The sequence below is a fragment of the Tetrao urogallus genome (genome assembly GCF_951394365.1).
Source record: "Tetrao urogallus genome assembly, chromosome: 19".
Taxonomy (NCBI): domain Eukaryota; kingdom Metazoa; phylum Chordata; class Aves; order Galliformes; family Phasianidae; genus Tetrao; species Tetrao urogallus.
The window spans coordinates 4814007-4830941 of NC_136832.1; the positions used below are offsets into that span (position 1 = coordinate 4814007).

A 16935-nucleotide genomic window follows, 5' to 3' on the forward strand; every position below is an offset into this window, starting at 1 on the left:
TTATTTGCACAGTATCAGGGGTGACAAAAGTTATTATGAATGCTCTTTGCATGGAACTAAACAGTGCACTAAAATGGATTGGTCAAACGGGGGCCCTGGGCAGCCTGATGGTGGGCAACCCTGTTCATGGCAGGGGAATGAGTCTGATGGTCTTTAGAGGTCCCTTCCAACCCAAATCATTCTGTGAGTCTACAACCTGGAAATTCATTGGGCACTAGGGGCTCAAATACATCAATCAACAGAAGCCTGAAAATCTACATTTCAATACACTGCAAGTAGATTTCTTCTCAGCACACTGTCGACCTGTGTGGGAAACTCAAGGTATCTGCAGAACACTGAGGGCAAGCAGTGCATCAGGTGCATCCATTGCTGCTGCTCGTTTCAGTATTGGCTGCATTGAGCTTCTGGTAGTGGAGGGCAAAACTTCCCAAGGAAGTCTTCCCCGTGGCCCACGATGGGCCTTTTGGAGGCATGGGGTTCGTTGTTTTCCCTGGAAGACTTCAAAGCCGCTCCGTCCTCAGTCCAAACCCACCCCATGAGCAATTACCAGCCTCCAGGCAGCTCATGCACATCTGACGCACACAGCGGGCTCCAACCCCGAGCCCAGGAGCACATTTTACCTTTCCTGGTGCAGTTGATTCCCTCGGGGTCCCTGACGTAGCCGTCCTCACACTCGTGGCAGTGGAAGCCAGCAGTGTGGTACAGACATCCGATGCACTCGCCACTCTCTGGTTTGCAGATGCTTGGGGACAGCGTGGGGTCCACGTTCCCATTGCAGTGGCACCTGACACAGATGCTGTCAGAGTTGTAGTAGCCGTCGGCACACTGGTTGCAGTTGGGGCCAGTGTAACCAACTTTGCACTTGTCACATGTTGGGGCAGCGTCATCGGGCTCTGCAGAATACAGAAAGCAGAAGAGGTGTGTGCCATAGCCCCTCCCTGTGGGGTTTGTTCTGTGGGACTGTGAACAACTAAGACAAACATCAGTGGCCACTGACTGTTAATCAATCTCAAATTTTAAGCTATAAATATAATTATTTAACTGCAGCATTTTCTGTTTCTAGGGAGAATAAAAAGGTTTGTGGGGTTCTGATGCCTCGTACCAGCATCACAGAGCACGCTCAGCAGGTTGCTAAGCAAACATGCCTGCTCCCGAATGTCTCCATCTCAAGCAGCCAGTTTCAGGAAACAGCTGGATGGAGGCTGCCAGCAATCTGCAGCAACCTGGTGGCACTGCTTCCAGCAAGATGCCCTGGTCCCAGCACAGGGAGACCCAGCGGCTACACGTCGGCCCCATGGCTGTTGCACAATGAGCAGCAATTTAACTGAAACACATTGAGAAGAGCTCAGACCAAGAGGAATCAGACCAAAAGGAGAGCCTTACGGATCTGGCAGGTGCCGGTCGATGCCACAGTGGAGCAGGGGCAGCGGTGGCAGCTGTGGGCGCTCCTGTAGAAGCCACTCCTGCAGAGCTCGCAGTGCTTCCCCTCCGTGTTGTCCTGGCAGTGCAGGCAGGTGCCTGGGGAAAGAGCACAGCAGCCAGTTGGCAGCAGAACTGGAGCAGAGCATTTGGAGCATGAACCCACGTGGTGTGCTTGCAATTAGCAGAGCTCACAGGTGATTCAGGATACCCTCCAGCCAAAATACAATCCTGGGACTTGCCTTGGACTCTTATGACCTTTAGACAGTGTTCCACACACTCAGATAATGTGAAAAAGTAGGTAGCCCAAACAAAGGTGCCCGTAACTCAAAGTCAAGGCAGGTAAACACATGCTATCAATATTAAATATTCCCCAACAGAAGGGGTTTGGAGCAGTATCTGTGACAGCAAGCCAGTATGGCAATACTTAAACCCCCATTTTTGCAAGGGGATTTCCCTCCAGCTTATGCCTTTGCTCCTTTTTGTGTTCCCATATTACAGAGCTGATAAACAAGTGCCACTGCACTGCTGTGGGGGCCAACAGCTACATCCCACCTGTGTGGATCCAGCTTCCCCCATTCCTAGCACAGGAGGAACATTTGTCAGGGGCACAAGCCAGCAGCAATCGGTGACCTTCCTGCAGGGACAGAGGAGACCTGCCTGGGGAAGCCCCTGAATCAGAAAACTGACAAGCTGTGTCTCATGGAGGCTGTGTCCTAATGGCCCTCTAAATTGCATTTTGATATTACTGTGAACAGGGAAAGAAAAATCAACCACAACCATCCATCAGCAGGAACATCCTGTAATTCAGCAGGCTCCTCTTGGAGGTGGTGGTGACCTGAGGGATGCTTATTTGATTAAATCCCCTGCACAAGACTCTAAAAATGCAACAGCCTCCTTGCAACAACCCAAGCTAGCACTGCACATCCACTGCATTTCTGAGCACTGACAGGAGGTTCCCCAAGCTACACCAGCAGCGCTGCTCCTATCTATGCTAACCACATCTAATATGCTGAACTGGTTTAATGCTGACTATTAACATAACCACAGCAGATCTTCTCATTAATTTTGAAGCAGTTTGGCTCCCATGCAAGCCCACCGCATGGCTCCTGCTTCTCTCCTTGCACAGCGATGACTTTGCAGCAGAGCATCCCAAGCCCAGCACCAAGGAGACAAAGCAAACCCTGGTTAGCTGCTGAATTGGGGAAGTGGCTGATTCACCCACGGCAGTGCTGACAGCACCCCGGTAAGCCAGGATGCTTGCTCGGCATCAGCTCCCACACACTGTTTGCTCTGCTCCCGGCTGCCTGCCAGACACGAGCTGGTGGCTTTTGTGGGAGAGGTGCAGAGTTAGAGGGGAAATCACCTCCTGCTTTCTGTTCCCACAGCTGCAGCCCTCAATCAGCTGCTCTGCCAGGCTGCCCTGTGCAAAGCCACTGCTGGAAAGCCAGTATGCTCCATCAGCACCGAGGGTGCCTTGAACTGTGCTCTGCAGGCTTCAGTGGGGCATAAATCTGGGCTCACACCTGCGTGCTCTGTACAGCTGTGGTCATTTCGAGCCCAGTGTCTTTCCTGCCTGTGGAAATTACCAGCATTTATCTGCCCTGTGAAATGGCTGCACTTCCAATGAGTCAGCAGGTTGCTCAGCCGTGCACAGCAATCGAGTATCAATGTTGGAAAGCCTTAATAATTAATAGCTCTTCCCACCCTGATAACACCCTGGGGACGGCTCAGGGCTGGCTGTACCCCAGCTGGATACAACTGAAGCCGCACAGCCCCAACACCGTGCATGAGGGTCACAGCGGAGGAAGCGAGGCCACGTGGGGACTTCTGGCTGCCCAATTTCCAGCCCAGTAATTCTAAATATTCCTCCTGGGCAGAGCTGAGCTGAGACAGGCTGTGAAGAGCCGGCAGGGGGAGCCCAAAGGACAGCATTAGTGCGGAAAAAAGCCTTGAAAATTTGACAAAGACTGCACACAGTTGATGTGAAGCTGGGGAGGTCACACAAAGTGCAGTCTCTAGTGCAGGCTGAGAGCACTGTGTTACTTGTTAGACGTCGGAGCTCATTTTTATCGACTGTTTTCTGTTCTGGTTTTGTTGGGTTCCCCATCTCCGGCAGCAAATAAAGCAGATGGAGGAAAAGGGAGGGAAAAAAAAAAGGATTTTTGTCAAATCAACAATAGCTCATTAACTGAAATGAGAGCTTTTCTTTGCAGAGCTGCAGAGGCCAGGGCTGCAAACTGGGGTTTGAATCGAGAGAGGGGGATCATCGTGGGAGAAGAAGGAAGAGCAGATTATCTCACTCCTTCACAAAACCCACACAGCCAGCTCCAAATCAGCATCAGAGCTGAAGTGTGCACAGCTTTCATATCCTGCAATATCAAGAGGACGTAAAATCATGCTTGAAGTTCAGAGTAGGAATGAATGAATTCAATTCCAAGGAGTGCAGACCCGGAACATGGCCACGGAAGCAGGAGGAGGGCAGGAGCAGGTGCCAAAACTGCCCCAGATCACCACATTGATAAGCCCTGCCTCTCTGTCAGCTATTTAAAAAAGGGCAGCATTTCTGAAATGACTGCTCCTTGATAAGCTCCTGGATATCGCAGAATCACATTGCAATCTGGAAGATCTGATGAGAATATGAATGTTACAGGGCGAATGCTGTTGCTACGTGGGGACTGTGCTGTCTGCACAGAGCTGCTCCTCCAGGAGCTCTCCCTGCAGCGGGGAGGAGAAACAGCTCAGCCTCCCCCTGCCCTCCCATACACCACCCAAGCACAGGTGCCTCAACACTTGCACCCCATCAGCACCCATATGTACAAGAGACAGCAAAGGGATGATCAAGAAAAACAAACGAGGCAAATTCACAAGAAGTAGGCAACAGTAATTAGACGTGGCCAGTTTTTTTCCCAGCGCTAATTACATAATCTGTGGCAATACCAGTCACCTTACATCACTGCCAGCACAGTGTATGTTTCCAGGTAAACAGCATTGAAACAAAAGCTCCTTAAGAGCCCGCGTTGTGTGTTAGTGCAGGAGAACAATGGAGCACTGATTTCCGATAGAGACTGCAGGATAAAGGCTCTGCACTGCAGCCTGGAGCAAATAACCCAGCCTTTATCGGCTCCATTGGGAACAGGACTCCCTCCAGCCCTGCCCTGCGTCTTAATTTCAGCCTCACGGTGATGATCCTGAGCACTCAAAGCACAAAGATGGAGATCAGTAGGGTGAGTGAAAACGGGAAAGGAGACAAAGAGGCAAAGCTTGCAGGCGCGATGCTCAGCAGGGGAAAGCAGAGTTACCTGTTAGGCGGTCGCAGGTGTTGGAGTGGTTGTTGCACTGGCACGGCTCACAGGTGCTGTTGGCTCTGTAATACCCATCACTGCACCGGTCACACTTCAGGTCTGTCACGCCGACTTTGCACCGGCACTTCCCATCGCTGCACGGAGAGGAACAAGCAGTGAAATCATAAGATCACAAGAAGAGACCTTTAAAGGCCATCGGGTCCAACTCCTTCCAATGAACAGGGGTGCTGTTGGTCCCCTGCAGGAGAAGGGATCAGTGCAGGCACCACAACTCACAGAGCACCCCTGGGCAGCACGGGATGCAGCTCCTTCTCACCACCCCTTCCTTCCCCAGCATTTAGCAGTGCCTGCATCCCATTGTTCTCCCTCACTCCTCCTGGGGAAGCTCGAGCACCGCGCTATTTGCTTCTGAAAGCCCCCAGAAAAATCTGTTGATTCCAACTAATCGAGGCTCCAAACAGCTCGATGTGTTGCTTTTAATTAAAACACATTGTGATGTTCTGGGAAGACGTTGCTTCTGTTAGAAATGAACATGATTTTGTATTTCTGTTCTTCGCTCGCTTGCTAAAGGAAAAGGAAGCACTCCAAGGCACACCAAAATGCAGCAGTCAGCCCGGGAGGCTGCACAATTAAACACTTGCAGAATACTAAATTTCAGGCATATGTAATGGACAGATTACAAGCAGGCAGAAGCAACGCGATGTTTCCTGGCTCTTCAGACTATTATCCAGAATTGGAGCGGGCAGATGCGGAATTCAAAGGGATGATGCTGTGAAGCAGCTCCGACTGTTTGACTTTTAAAAAGCTTTTCACAAGACCTGACATTAATCCAAACGTTGTCACAGTGTTTACAACGAGAGCAAACAGAAAGCAGCTTGTTTTTATTTGCTTCTGGCCACCGCTGGGCAGATATTCCTGTAAGAGGGCACGGAATGGGCAGAGCCAAGCAGGGAAAAACAACAGCATGGGGATTTCCCGGAGTGCAGAGTCCCATGTTATTGCCCCTTGTCCCATCCATGATCATGCCTGTATTTACTGACATCCTCCTGCACCTTTCCTCAGACTCCCACGTTTTTAAAAGTTTATTTCCCCACCGACTCCACTCAATGGAGCATTTTGGGGCAACGTCCCTTGATTTTACTTGTGAGCTTAAAAATAACAGGAAAGAAAGGTATTTTTATTTAAAAAGGTTTTGGAAAGTTTAATTTTAATGGCTCTCAAGCAGACCTTTTCTCAACATGTTACGTATGGCACAGAGCCAGGTTCTGCATGTGCAAGAATTAAATCACTCAGCAAATATAAAGCTTTCCCTGTGGTCATTGCTTCCACAGAATAAAGCCCCCTTACAACACTCCTTTTCATAGCCCCAGCCCAGTAAGGGCTGTCAGACACTTTTTAAAGCAAAGGTCAATGATATAAATGCGTCGAAACCACAAAAAAAGTCCTGTTAACAGACCGAGTGCACTCATAAAAATCCAGCAACTTGAAAGAAAAGAGCCACAGTTTAATACTCGCACAGTGAGAACGGAGCTGCATTTTGAGCCAATGCCAGGAATTTCATTTTTGGGGGAGGTGGGGGAAAGGAGGAGGAAGGGAGGAAACATTTTGATGCAGCGACATCAATTGCTCAACTCCATTTTGGAGATTAACTCCACCAAAGCCAGCCAGCTTGTCGCTCTCGACAAACAAGTGATGCGGGGATGGGATGGGACAGAACCAGGCCCCAAATTCCAGCATCTCAGTCAGCTTTAACCCTGCCTGGGAGTGCCCTGGTCCCACCTCTGCAGCATCTTGTGCTCGGCTGGACGCTGCAGAGCCTCACAGGTAACTCCCAGCCAGGACTTACAGCCAGGGATGCAAACACAGACACAAAGAGCTGTGTCCAAACCCCTCACTGCTCAGCACAGGAACTTGAGGCCTCCTTGCATGGAAAATAAGGAAAGCACAAAAATATTTGTGGTCCAGGAGAAATCGAAGCACACAGCTGTGATGGGAGCTGTGCTCCTGTACAGAGACCCCTAAAGAGAAGGGACAGACAGACACAAGACAGATGGGCACACGAGCAGCACAGCCTTAGGGCTGTTGGGAGGCACGCTGTGCATGGTTTAATGGCGTAACAGAAAACCCTTAGCAAACTCCAATAGTTTATTTTCTTCTTTCTTTTCTTTCCCAAGAAGAAGGGAAGGGAAAAATTCATGCTGAACGTCTTCCCAGCTGCCAGCAAAACACGGATGCCCAGCTGCCATCAGGAGCCCCAGGGTCAACCAATGTGCCCCAGCCCCAACCTTTTGTGCTTTCATTTTAAAATTTCCTCCTCATATACAAGGCTGGTGAGACTCTGGAGCAGGGTAAGAAGGAGGGCACACCTACGGGCGTCAGCACAGGGCACGACGTGTGGGTTTCCCATCTCCCTGCTTGCACACCTGGAGCAGGAAAAGCCCCCTTGGGTTTCACCTCCCCTCTCCCCCTGGAAGCCCCAACGCTTTCGTGGAAGCGATGCCCAGCTCTGAGCCGCCTTTGTGGCAGGCAGAAGAAGTGGGGCTTTATGGCACAGAACATTGGGCCTTTGTGCACCGCATTCCTCGCGCTGTGCCGGGGGAGGGCGCCTGGTTAGAGGGCAGCCCTCGATGGAGAGGGACCCTGAAAGGCCGCTCTGTGAGTGTCAAAGGGCCACCTTGTCCAGCCCTGCCACCGCATCCCCCCGCCGGGGACACCCCGCATCCCACCCTGGGAAAGCTGGGGATCTCCACCCCAGCACTGCCTCAGTGCTCAGAGGGAGCTCAGTGGGGAGAGCACAATGCCATTGGATACCAACGCTGCCCTACAGAGTGCAGAACTCAAATGGGCTCAGAACAGGATCCAGCCATGGGGAATGGGCTGCCGCCCATGGTTCTGCACAGCGCAGCCCCTCTGTGCCCCAAATCCTCAATGCAGGGAGAAGGAAGGCACAGGGCAGCCTGAAAACCACAATGCAGCCATAAGGATCCCAACAGCCATGCTGGTATCTTTGCAAGGGCAGTCAGTGCTCATCAGAGCAGCAAGCCTGCGACACAGGAACAACAAAGCCTGTTGGAAAAATCAACCAAATAACAGGATTTCTGAGCAGCCCAAATTACTGTAGGGGAGATTATGACAACCTGCCGCTCACTGTTGTGTCCATTCACTCAGTCCTTTCCCTCTTCTTTCTGCACCCCAATACAGATGGGTGCAGGGACAACATCCACCTGCTTGCAGAGGAGAACCAATCAGCTGTAAAGCACAGGAGCCGGTAATAGAAGAGATATATGGATAATTAAAGCACACACACACAAAAAAAATCTGCTCTGCCAGGGTATTCTTCTACATTTATGACGTCCACATGTAACAATTTCCGCTATGAAAATGATCTCTTCTTGGCAGAAGGATGCTGACGAGGCATTGCCTGGAGATAATGAGCCACTGCTTGTGCTCGGCTGATCCACAAAGGGAGCACAGTGTTTCAGATATGAAATAGGGAAAAAAATGGCTTTTTGGAGACATTGTTTTGGAAGCTGTTGAGGAGTTGGGCTCCCAGTGCGGCTTACTGGGCTGCTGGGATACAATGGGATGGCAATACAGACCCCACCCTAAAAAATGACATTTCTAAGTGAATGACACTGATGGCAGAAAATGAACATTTTCTGCATGCAGAATGAGAACTCCACCACCTTCTCCCCAACAACCCTCTGAGCTGGGATGGGTGGAGACCCTGGCAACAAGGCTGGGGAAGCTCCACAAATGGCTTTCCACAGATCTGCCTTTTCTAACAAACCCCACATTTCCACCCCACATGGCCTCACACCTCAAGATGCCCAACCTGGTTCCAGCTCCTGCCCTGCCCCAGTGCCTCCCAGCAAAACTAATGCTCCATGTTCACATTTCCCCATGGCCTCACTGCATCCTTCCCCTCCCAAAGAGCTCTGCAAGCCCAGCTCCCCCAGAACCCCCAGGCCTTAGCCAAAGACCTTCACAAACAGCATTCTCTGGAGCTGCTGCTCCTACCCTCATCGCAGTGCTTCTGTAAATCCATCCAGGTCAGGATCCCACCCAGCCCCTCCAACCAGAGCCCAGCACATAGAGAGCATGCAGGGGGAGGCTGCTCCCTTTCCAGCCTCACCACATCCCTGCTCCAGGGCACAGCCATGTACAAATGCTCTCAGGGATGCTCTGCTTTAATTCTTTTTAATGCAAACACAAAGCATCGGATCCCCTCGAGGGGGGGGGCAAAACATCTCTGAATTAACACTCTGGCATTTATATGCATGCATTATCTTTTTTTTCTTTTCTTCTCAGAATGGAAGCAAGTGACAGCAGATCTTTGCTACATGCCTTACACCAGCCTGAGGCGTGAAGCATGGCTGCACCAAGACCAGAGCTAGCAGTGAGCAGAGCATCGTGCAGGCTGCAGCCCAGAGCATGAAGCAAACTGCAAAGGCAGCACATGGAGCTCGTGCTTTCCATTGCCCTTCTGCTTGTGGGGAAACTGAGGCACAGGCAGTGGGAGTGAATTATCAAACATTGCAAAGCTTCACTTTAACATATTCCTGTTTTCTTTTGGGATGCACAACCACGCTGCACTCTTGTCCCCAAAGTCCCACCGTGCTCTTCCCTGCACCAGCAATTTCTCTGAACACAATGATAAGAGACAACTGCATAGAAAGGAGAAATGGGGAACAGAGCCCTGAGCTCTTCTGCAGGGCAGTGCTGTCTCACAGCATCTCTTCACGTCACATCCCAACGCGCAGAGTGTGACAACAGCCACACGGGGCCGCCTGCTCGTGTGCCACCAGGAAGAAAAGCCAGCAGGTGCTGTGTGCCATGCTGTGAATTCCCAGCAAGATGCCAACACCGCCGCACTGTGGGGCTCAGGGACGTGCAGGGCTGCCCGGCATTGGCCGGGGAAAGACACAAAGTCCTTCGGCACCTCCTCTTTGTGGGCTGCTTCCTGCAGCCTGGAACCCTGCGTTACTCACTGAGTCAGACAGAGGACAGGTTTCCACAGGAAGGCTGTTTCACCATCCTCTGAGATAGCCTCTGCAGCAGGAGGAGGCTCTGACCGCTCCCATCCTGTGCTTTGGGCACGGTTCCCAGCAGGAGCATCACGCCCAGCGAGGCGCAGGATGGGCAGGCAGGCACAGCTCTGCTCTGCAGGTGCCCACCCAGTGGTGCCAGGGGATGTCAGCGCAGCCCTGCTGACAGCAGCACCCAGCCCTGCTGACTCACAGCCTCCAGAGGGGACTCCCAGACAGGGAACTAAAACTAGAAGCGACCTTTGATTAGCAGCTGCGGAGCCCAGGCACGGTGACAGCATGTCAGGTCAATGTTCACTCCCCAGATCAATGACTTGCCTGAGGAAAAGGATTTTTATTTTTTATTTTTATTTGCGGTCTAGTTAATAAACAGCATTTTGGCTGGCCAGATGATGGCACACGGGTAGAGCATGCCTGGAAATAATATCAATAACGATCATACGGCGCTGCTTTCAAAGTCACTCTGGCAAAAGTCTGAGCAAGCTGACAGCAATGCATCACGCGTGTTGTGGAGGCCACATCCATGCTGCTGCTCTGCTCAGAACAGCAGGTGTTTTTTTCTTAAACCAGGGTGCAGGAATTAACCTGTGCAAGTTAACGCTTGGCTGCTGCTTTAATTAGTTCTAATAGTAATAATAGCAATAAGTCATAAACAGCTGGCAGTATTTTTAATGTCAACAAAGCAGGAGCCAGCTGCTGGTGTGCCTGGTCCTGAGCAGGGTGGAAAACTCCACACCCCCCAAGAGCCACCCTTTCAATAAGAAGGTCACTCCAGCCAAGTGCAAAACTGCATTTAGGTTTTGATTTTTTAATCGTGTACGCCACCAGAAAAGGGCCAATAATGCAGGGCTTGGGCGCTTGGAAAAGAAATAAGGCACAACATTCTTACAGGCAGCATGTCCCTGCAGGACACTGCGGTTCTGACTCAGCACCAGCCTTGGCAGCAGAGTGCAGGTGTTGAGCACAGAGGGCGCCCGGACCAAACCCCAAAAGGCAACAAGAGCAATGCCAGCACAGCAGAACGCCCGGCAGAGGAGAGCATTTGTTATCAGCAATTCAGGAGCATCTGCAGCAGCTCTCAGGTTAAATGAGGCTGGGTTAAAGCCCAGGCAGGGAAAGAGCCACAGGGCGGATGAGGGCAGACCCTGGTGCCACACTTGCCCCTGCCACCACCAATAACCTCCAATTAGCACCAGCCAACATGACCCATCTACAGGCATTGGGCTGGAACGAGATGATCTTTGAGATCCCCAAGACGTTCCACAGCTCTATGATTCACACCTGCTCTGCATCTCAAACCCCCCCCCCCCCTGCCCACCCATCATCCCCACCTGGGGTCGTTTGGTTACTCACTCATCGCAGCTGGGTCCGAGGGCACCAGTGGGGCTGCAGGCACAGGGCAGGCAGTGCTGCTGGCTGTGGTCGGGGTGGAAGCCATGGGCACAGTGCTCGCAGTGCAGCCCCGCATAGCCTGGCAAACAGGTGCAGCGTCCCGGAGCGTCGTGGCACCCACTGCTTCCCACAGCACTGCAGTTGCATGGCTCTCCTGTAAGAGGGAAAGAGAGGCTGAAAGGGGTGTGTGGAGGGCACAGGGATTGGGTCATAGCCATATTATAGGTGCTTAAATATACATACACACATATATAATCATGTTTGTCGTTGTCTGGTTACGTGGTTGGTCAGGAGCCGAGCAACACGAGGTGATATCGGGGTAAAATAACAGTGCTGGTGGTCCTGGGCAAGCTGCTCCGGGTGGCCCAGGTGAAGCAGAGCACCTCCAGGGATCCCTCCCTGCCTTGGCCAGTCTCTGAAAACCATCAGCAGGTGATGAACCCATTAACTGTAAGATCCCATCTCTAGTTTACCGGTGGGATTGGCCTTACAATAAAGAATCTTCAACACACCTCCATGGTGCACCGGGTAGGACCACTGCTCATGGAGAGAGGATACAAAATCCTCCAAAAGCTGACCAGATTTGAGCTCTGTGCATTTGGGGCTAAGCACCCTCCTTTTTTCCATTGCAGGTCCCAACTGCAGCAGCCCAAGCCCCCTGCAAATTTACACTCCATGCCAGGAGCACAGAAACAGCTTTAGCCAAGGGGTGATGGAGCTGGGCAGTAGAGACCCGCTTGCTTTGCCCATGACATGATGATTACCAGCTGTCCATGAGCTTTATGGACCCACACACGTGCTTTGGAGACCCACAAGTCCTCCTGGCACCCACATATGTGCTCCAGGGATGCTCATCCTTCACAAAGCTATGAGACCAAGCACAAAGCAGTCAGTGTTTTAAGAGAGGAACAAACCTGAATCAGCAGTGCCTTCCCAGTCCCCACACACTTTATTTCTTGTAATATTTCCAAGTACCTAACACAGCAAAGAGAACAACCTCCCCAGCAATTTGTTTCTGCCATGAGGTTTATCTCCGCTTCTTCGCTGCAAAGTATTTGGTGCCTTAATAATTTACAGTCTTTTACTGCCAAGTGTGAATTATAAACAAGGATTATTTTCAGAAAGAGCACATCAGGGCTTTACGCAAGCGCTGCTGTTTGTTATTCCCTGAGGAAAGCCACATTTGGGGCACCTTGCAGAGAAGAGAGGACAGGCCCCCAGCACACGAAAACATGACTTCAAGCAGGCTCCAAACACCCCACGAAGACCCAAGGATGCTGCTCAATGTCAGCACTAGGATCTGAGGTTATTTAACACTTACACTGCGTGCTTGTGCCCCAATGAACCATGGGTGCTTGTTAAATACCTCACCATGCTTTGGCTGCTTGTCTGCTTTCTCTCAACACACATACATCTCAAAAAGATGAGTTATTTGGCTCTGCCACTCCACCCGGGAAGTCATCCCATGGAAGTCACTTGGTGCCTATGCACCTGTGAAGCTGATGCCAGCAAGTTAAGACAAACACCCCAAAACCCACAGGACTCCAGAGCTCACTTCACACAAGAGCCCAACTCTCAGCTCAATTAACCCAGTGGAACCCCATCCATGTGGGTACTGAGCTTTTGCCAGAGCGAGGCATGAAAACATGCACTGAGCCAACGCAGCACCTGCACTGGAGTCTGTCAAAAACACATCAAAATACCTCTCAAAGCTCAATCCGTGCTGTAGCTGACAGGGCTGTGCTGAAGGAGGGGATCAACCTGGTTTTGTGGTCATGATGTACAACAGGACAGGAGCCAAAAGGGAGGTAAGAGCTGGGGCTGGGCCACCCCCAGGCACTGCGATCCCAAACTGCCTGGCTGCACCAGTCGGCTGCAGGCTGAGCTCAGCAGTGGTGTCAGCTGCAGATCATGTAGATCATGCCATTTTCTTTCCATGGGCCGAGGCTCCCTCAGGCTTTGGGAGCTGTATGCTCTCCAACACACACAATCATCTGGATGCCTTTTTTTCTTTTTTTTTTTTCCTCCTTTTCTTTCACAGGTCTTTGCTCATCAAAACTGCACAAAGTCAGGTCCAAACCCAGGGGCAGCTCAGCTCCAGCAGCCGAACTCAACAGCAATACAAACAGCACTGGCTCCACATTCCCCATAGAACAAGCAATGCTGCAAGAATCCAAACTAACACAGGCAAAAGGAGCTCTGTGTTGGCAGGCTGGAGGGAGTGCTGAACCCGAGAAATAATTGCCCCTGGCTGCAAGGCACAGCACCACAGGGCCAGCACAGCTCCCCAGGGACAGTCGCCCCATGTGGCCTTCCTCCCTCGAGCACCCAGGAGGACTTTTGGGAACAGAGAAGCATCACACATTGTACCCCAAGGACAAAAGTCCACTCTGCTGCACTCGGCTGACGGATTCCAATCGTGCCCTCAATGCCCTTTGGTGGGAAGCAGAGGAGCAGCAGACAGCAGTGTCAAAACCCGGCGGCGAGCGCAGCGTCAGGGTTTGACATGATGATGTACCAGACTATGAAAACCCCAGGCTTAATTCAGACAACACTTTGGTGTCCTGACGGCTGCCGGGTTGGAGAAAGCAAATGCGATCTGCAGGCAGAAAGGGAACGTGGTAACAAAGCCTCAGCCTTAGAGGTGTGGGAATACATCACAGAAAGTGGGGATGGAGAAAAAGATAAGGAGCGCTGCCCTGGCTCCTGGCTGGACTCTGGGTACTCAGAGCCTTTATTCTGTTCTGTCAAGCAGACACACTGCTTTTGAAGATAACCTTCACAAACACCTTACCAAGAGCTTCTGCCTAATGAGACAGGTCACAGGAAGCTGGGCTGGAGGTACCAGGTTTGGCTGCACATTGCCTTCAGCAGCAGGCACAGCAAAGCCCCCAGGGCCACAGATCTGCTCTGAGCTCCTCACCGTGCTCTGCACCTCGCTGCCTCAGTTTCCCCACGCACAGCTCCATTTCTAAAGCATCACGGTTTCCTTCCCTTCCTTTCTTCTCAAAGCGCTCAGCTCTCAATGATAAGAACAACCACCTTCGCTCATGAAGGTGCTGGCAGGCTCTGATTAACGAGCAGCCCGGTGACACCGTGAGATCCCTGAATAGAGGCACTATAAAAGCGTGCACCCTTCCCACGTGCTGCTACTCCTCCAGCTGAAAAAAGGAAACATCGCTCCCTCCGTGAGCTGCGTTTCAACCTTCACCATTCACTGCCAGATCCATGGAGGCAGCTGGAGGAACAGAGCAGGTTCCCAACACACTGCAGCAACAGGCACGCTGCTCACAGTGCAGAAGACCCAGATTTAAAGTGCAATTACAGCCAGCAGCAAGCCTGAATTGAGTAATTATTATGCAAAAGTCATAGGTTGCCAATAAAGCAGAGAAGAGTTACTCCTGGATTTTCAGCCTACTGGATGCACACAGTCGCTGCAGGATTACTGAAAGTTCTGCTCAGCAGCACCGACACAATGAGGAACCTGCTGGGATCCGTGCACGCACTGATGGACCCAACACATCCCCAGCCATGCCCTGAGGCACAGAACACAGCGCTGAGCCCCAGGGCTGCTTTTAGTGAGCATTTCTAATGCGTGCACAGCACAGCCCCCAGCAGCTGTCCTGAAGAGCTCGTTGCAGTGCAAGAAATGTTTTCTGAATCATATCTTTTTTTGCATCCTATTGGACCTGCCGTGTTTTTGGTCCCTGCATGTGCTTTAAGCATGACTCCTTCTTCCAACTGAGGCACTTAATGAGTAAATAATTTAAAAGCCGCTGAAATATTCACAAAACAGCAAAAGAAGAAATCGCTGTGAGATGCATCAAGATGCCTGTATCAGACCTATATTTGCTGGGGACATCCTTAAACACCTTAAATCCTGAACCAAGTCCCCTACTCATTGGGAACCAACACAAAATTTCTTCGTAACTCTGCAAGCCTCATGGATTCTATCCATTACCCAGCCCAAGAACTTCCCCATGGAGACAGCCATTAGGACTGCTTTGATCTCCCAGGTGTTACAGCAGCACTGACTGCACCTCTGCGTGCTGCAGTGTGCTCACTGCACACAATAACAGCTCGCCCTGGGAAGGCTCAGTGATGCTCCTCATTCAGCACAGGCTTCTCCCTGCATTTCATCCCCAAGTGCAAGTTCTGCCTGCCCTCCCCTTCTCCCTTATTTTCGAGTCTAACCACAGTTCCACACAGCACCACCCAAACCCTATGGCTAAGAGTGACATCCCAACACTCCCTGAGCTCTGGCATCTGGGCTGTGCCCATCACCCTCTAAGACACAGCCTTTCCCAACCCCAGCTTGGCAATCCCCTGACGCAGCTCCTCACCATGAATTCTTGCATGCTGCCAGCACAGAGCAGCACTGCTCATGTTAATGCTGTTAAGAGCTTTACGGGAATCACTTGTGTTGTTCCATAAAAGGATTGCGTGGGTCAGTAGGGGAGAAAAGACAAGGATTTCTCAATGCTTATACGCCGCTTGTAATATCGTTAAAAGATTAAACGTGTTTGTTGAGGAAAATTAAATCAGATTAAATCCATCTCTTATCACTTGGAAAGAAACACAACGCCAAGGTGCCAGCTCTGGGTCGCCAACAGCACGGAGGCAGCTGGGGTGCAGCCAAGACAGTCACTGCTCAGCTGCTCCTGGGCTTCCAAGGGCTGCGTGTGGCTCCTGGTCATCCCCGTCCCCTATCTGAGCACAACAACAAGCAGCAGGCCTGAAATAAACTCAAAGATGGAGGATGAGTTGTTTTTATTCCTTTCTTGCACCTGCAGTCAAACATCCAGGCGTTTGGTTTCCCAGCAGCTGGTGAAAGCTCCTCCGTTGCAGCGCAGGCACGAAGCAATTTGTTGTTCTGCTGTCCTTTTTGATGCTGAACAAGCCAGCAACCTGCACAGCAAGCTTTGAACCAGCTCCTTCCTGAGCAACGTGTGTCAAAGCAGCCAGACACACAGGTGTGACTGAAGCATCAAACCCTGCAGACAGGCACAACATCAGCTAACAAACAGGCTGCACGACCCATCAGCCCTGCTGGGACAAAAAGCCCTGGGCGGCTGGGATCCCACCACCATGGGAAGCGATTTGCACCTAACGCTGAGTTTCCACAGACAGAGAAATCTTCTGGGTCTCTTGCACAGTATTTGAAGGTTGTTTTCATATAAAGAATGTGGTCCTAAAATGCTTACGATACAAGAAGCTGAAGTAACATCAAACAGAACAAAAGAATGTTTAGTGATTGCAATCCCTGCCGTTAATAAAAACCAGACTTGATCCTTTCAATCAATTTAGAAATAGCTTCACTGCCATTTTCCTTTACTTGGTTATATTTTCACACTAATATTTTCACAAATGCCTGCAACCATATAAATATTCTGCCTTGCTGTTTATTTTATTTTATTTTTTTTACCACCCAGAGTGCAACACAGCCCAACTGGGAGGTTGGAGGCAAACAAGACGAGACGTAACTTTGGCACACACCTGCCAAAACAGCCTGGCAAGCTCAATGCCACCAGGCACGCTCCCTTTGGACTGCAGGAACCTCGGTCATTTTGTCAGCAAACCCCTTCAGATGGGGGATGAAGGCACCTCACACAGGCCAGGGTTGCAGATTTATGAGCACGCTTCAATTTTGGTATCAATCTGCTCCGTCCTCGTGGAGAGAGGGATTAAGAAAAGCTGCATGAATAATACAAACTATAATCAGCTGCTGAAGTCTCTGTGTGCTCAGATCCCTGCAAAAAGTAATTAAATTC

At 51.0% G+C, this 16935-nt stretch overlaps 1 protein-coding gene across 1 annotated transcript in view; it reads right to left on the reverse strand.

Annotated features, from left to right (window-relative positions):
- MEGF9 (multiple EGF like domains 9) overlaps positions 1 to 16935 on the reverse strand; it is a gene marked incomplete at both ends in the record, with an annotated part of 32382 nt that overhangs the window by 3561 nt on the left and 11886 nt on the right. Inside the window, 4 exons of the mRNA XM_079544691.1 lie at positions 621 to 893; positions 1384 to 1518; positions 4722 to 4858; positions 11126 to 11318. Of these exons, the coding sequence (XP_079400817.1) occupies positions 621 to 893; positions 1384 to 1518; positions 4722 to 4858; positions 11126 to 11318 (738 nt within the window). The remainder of the gene's footprint in view (positions 1 to 620; positions 894 to 1383; positions 1519 to 4721; positions 4859 to 11125; positions 11319 to 16935) is intronic.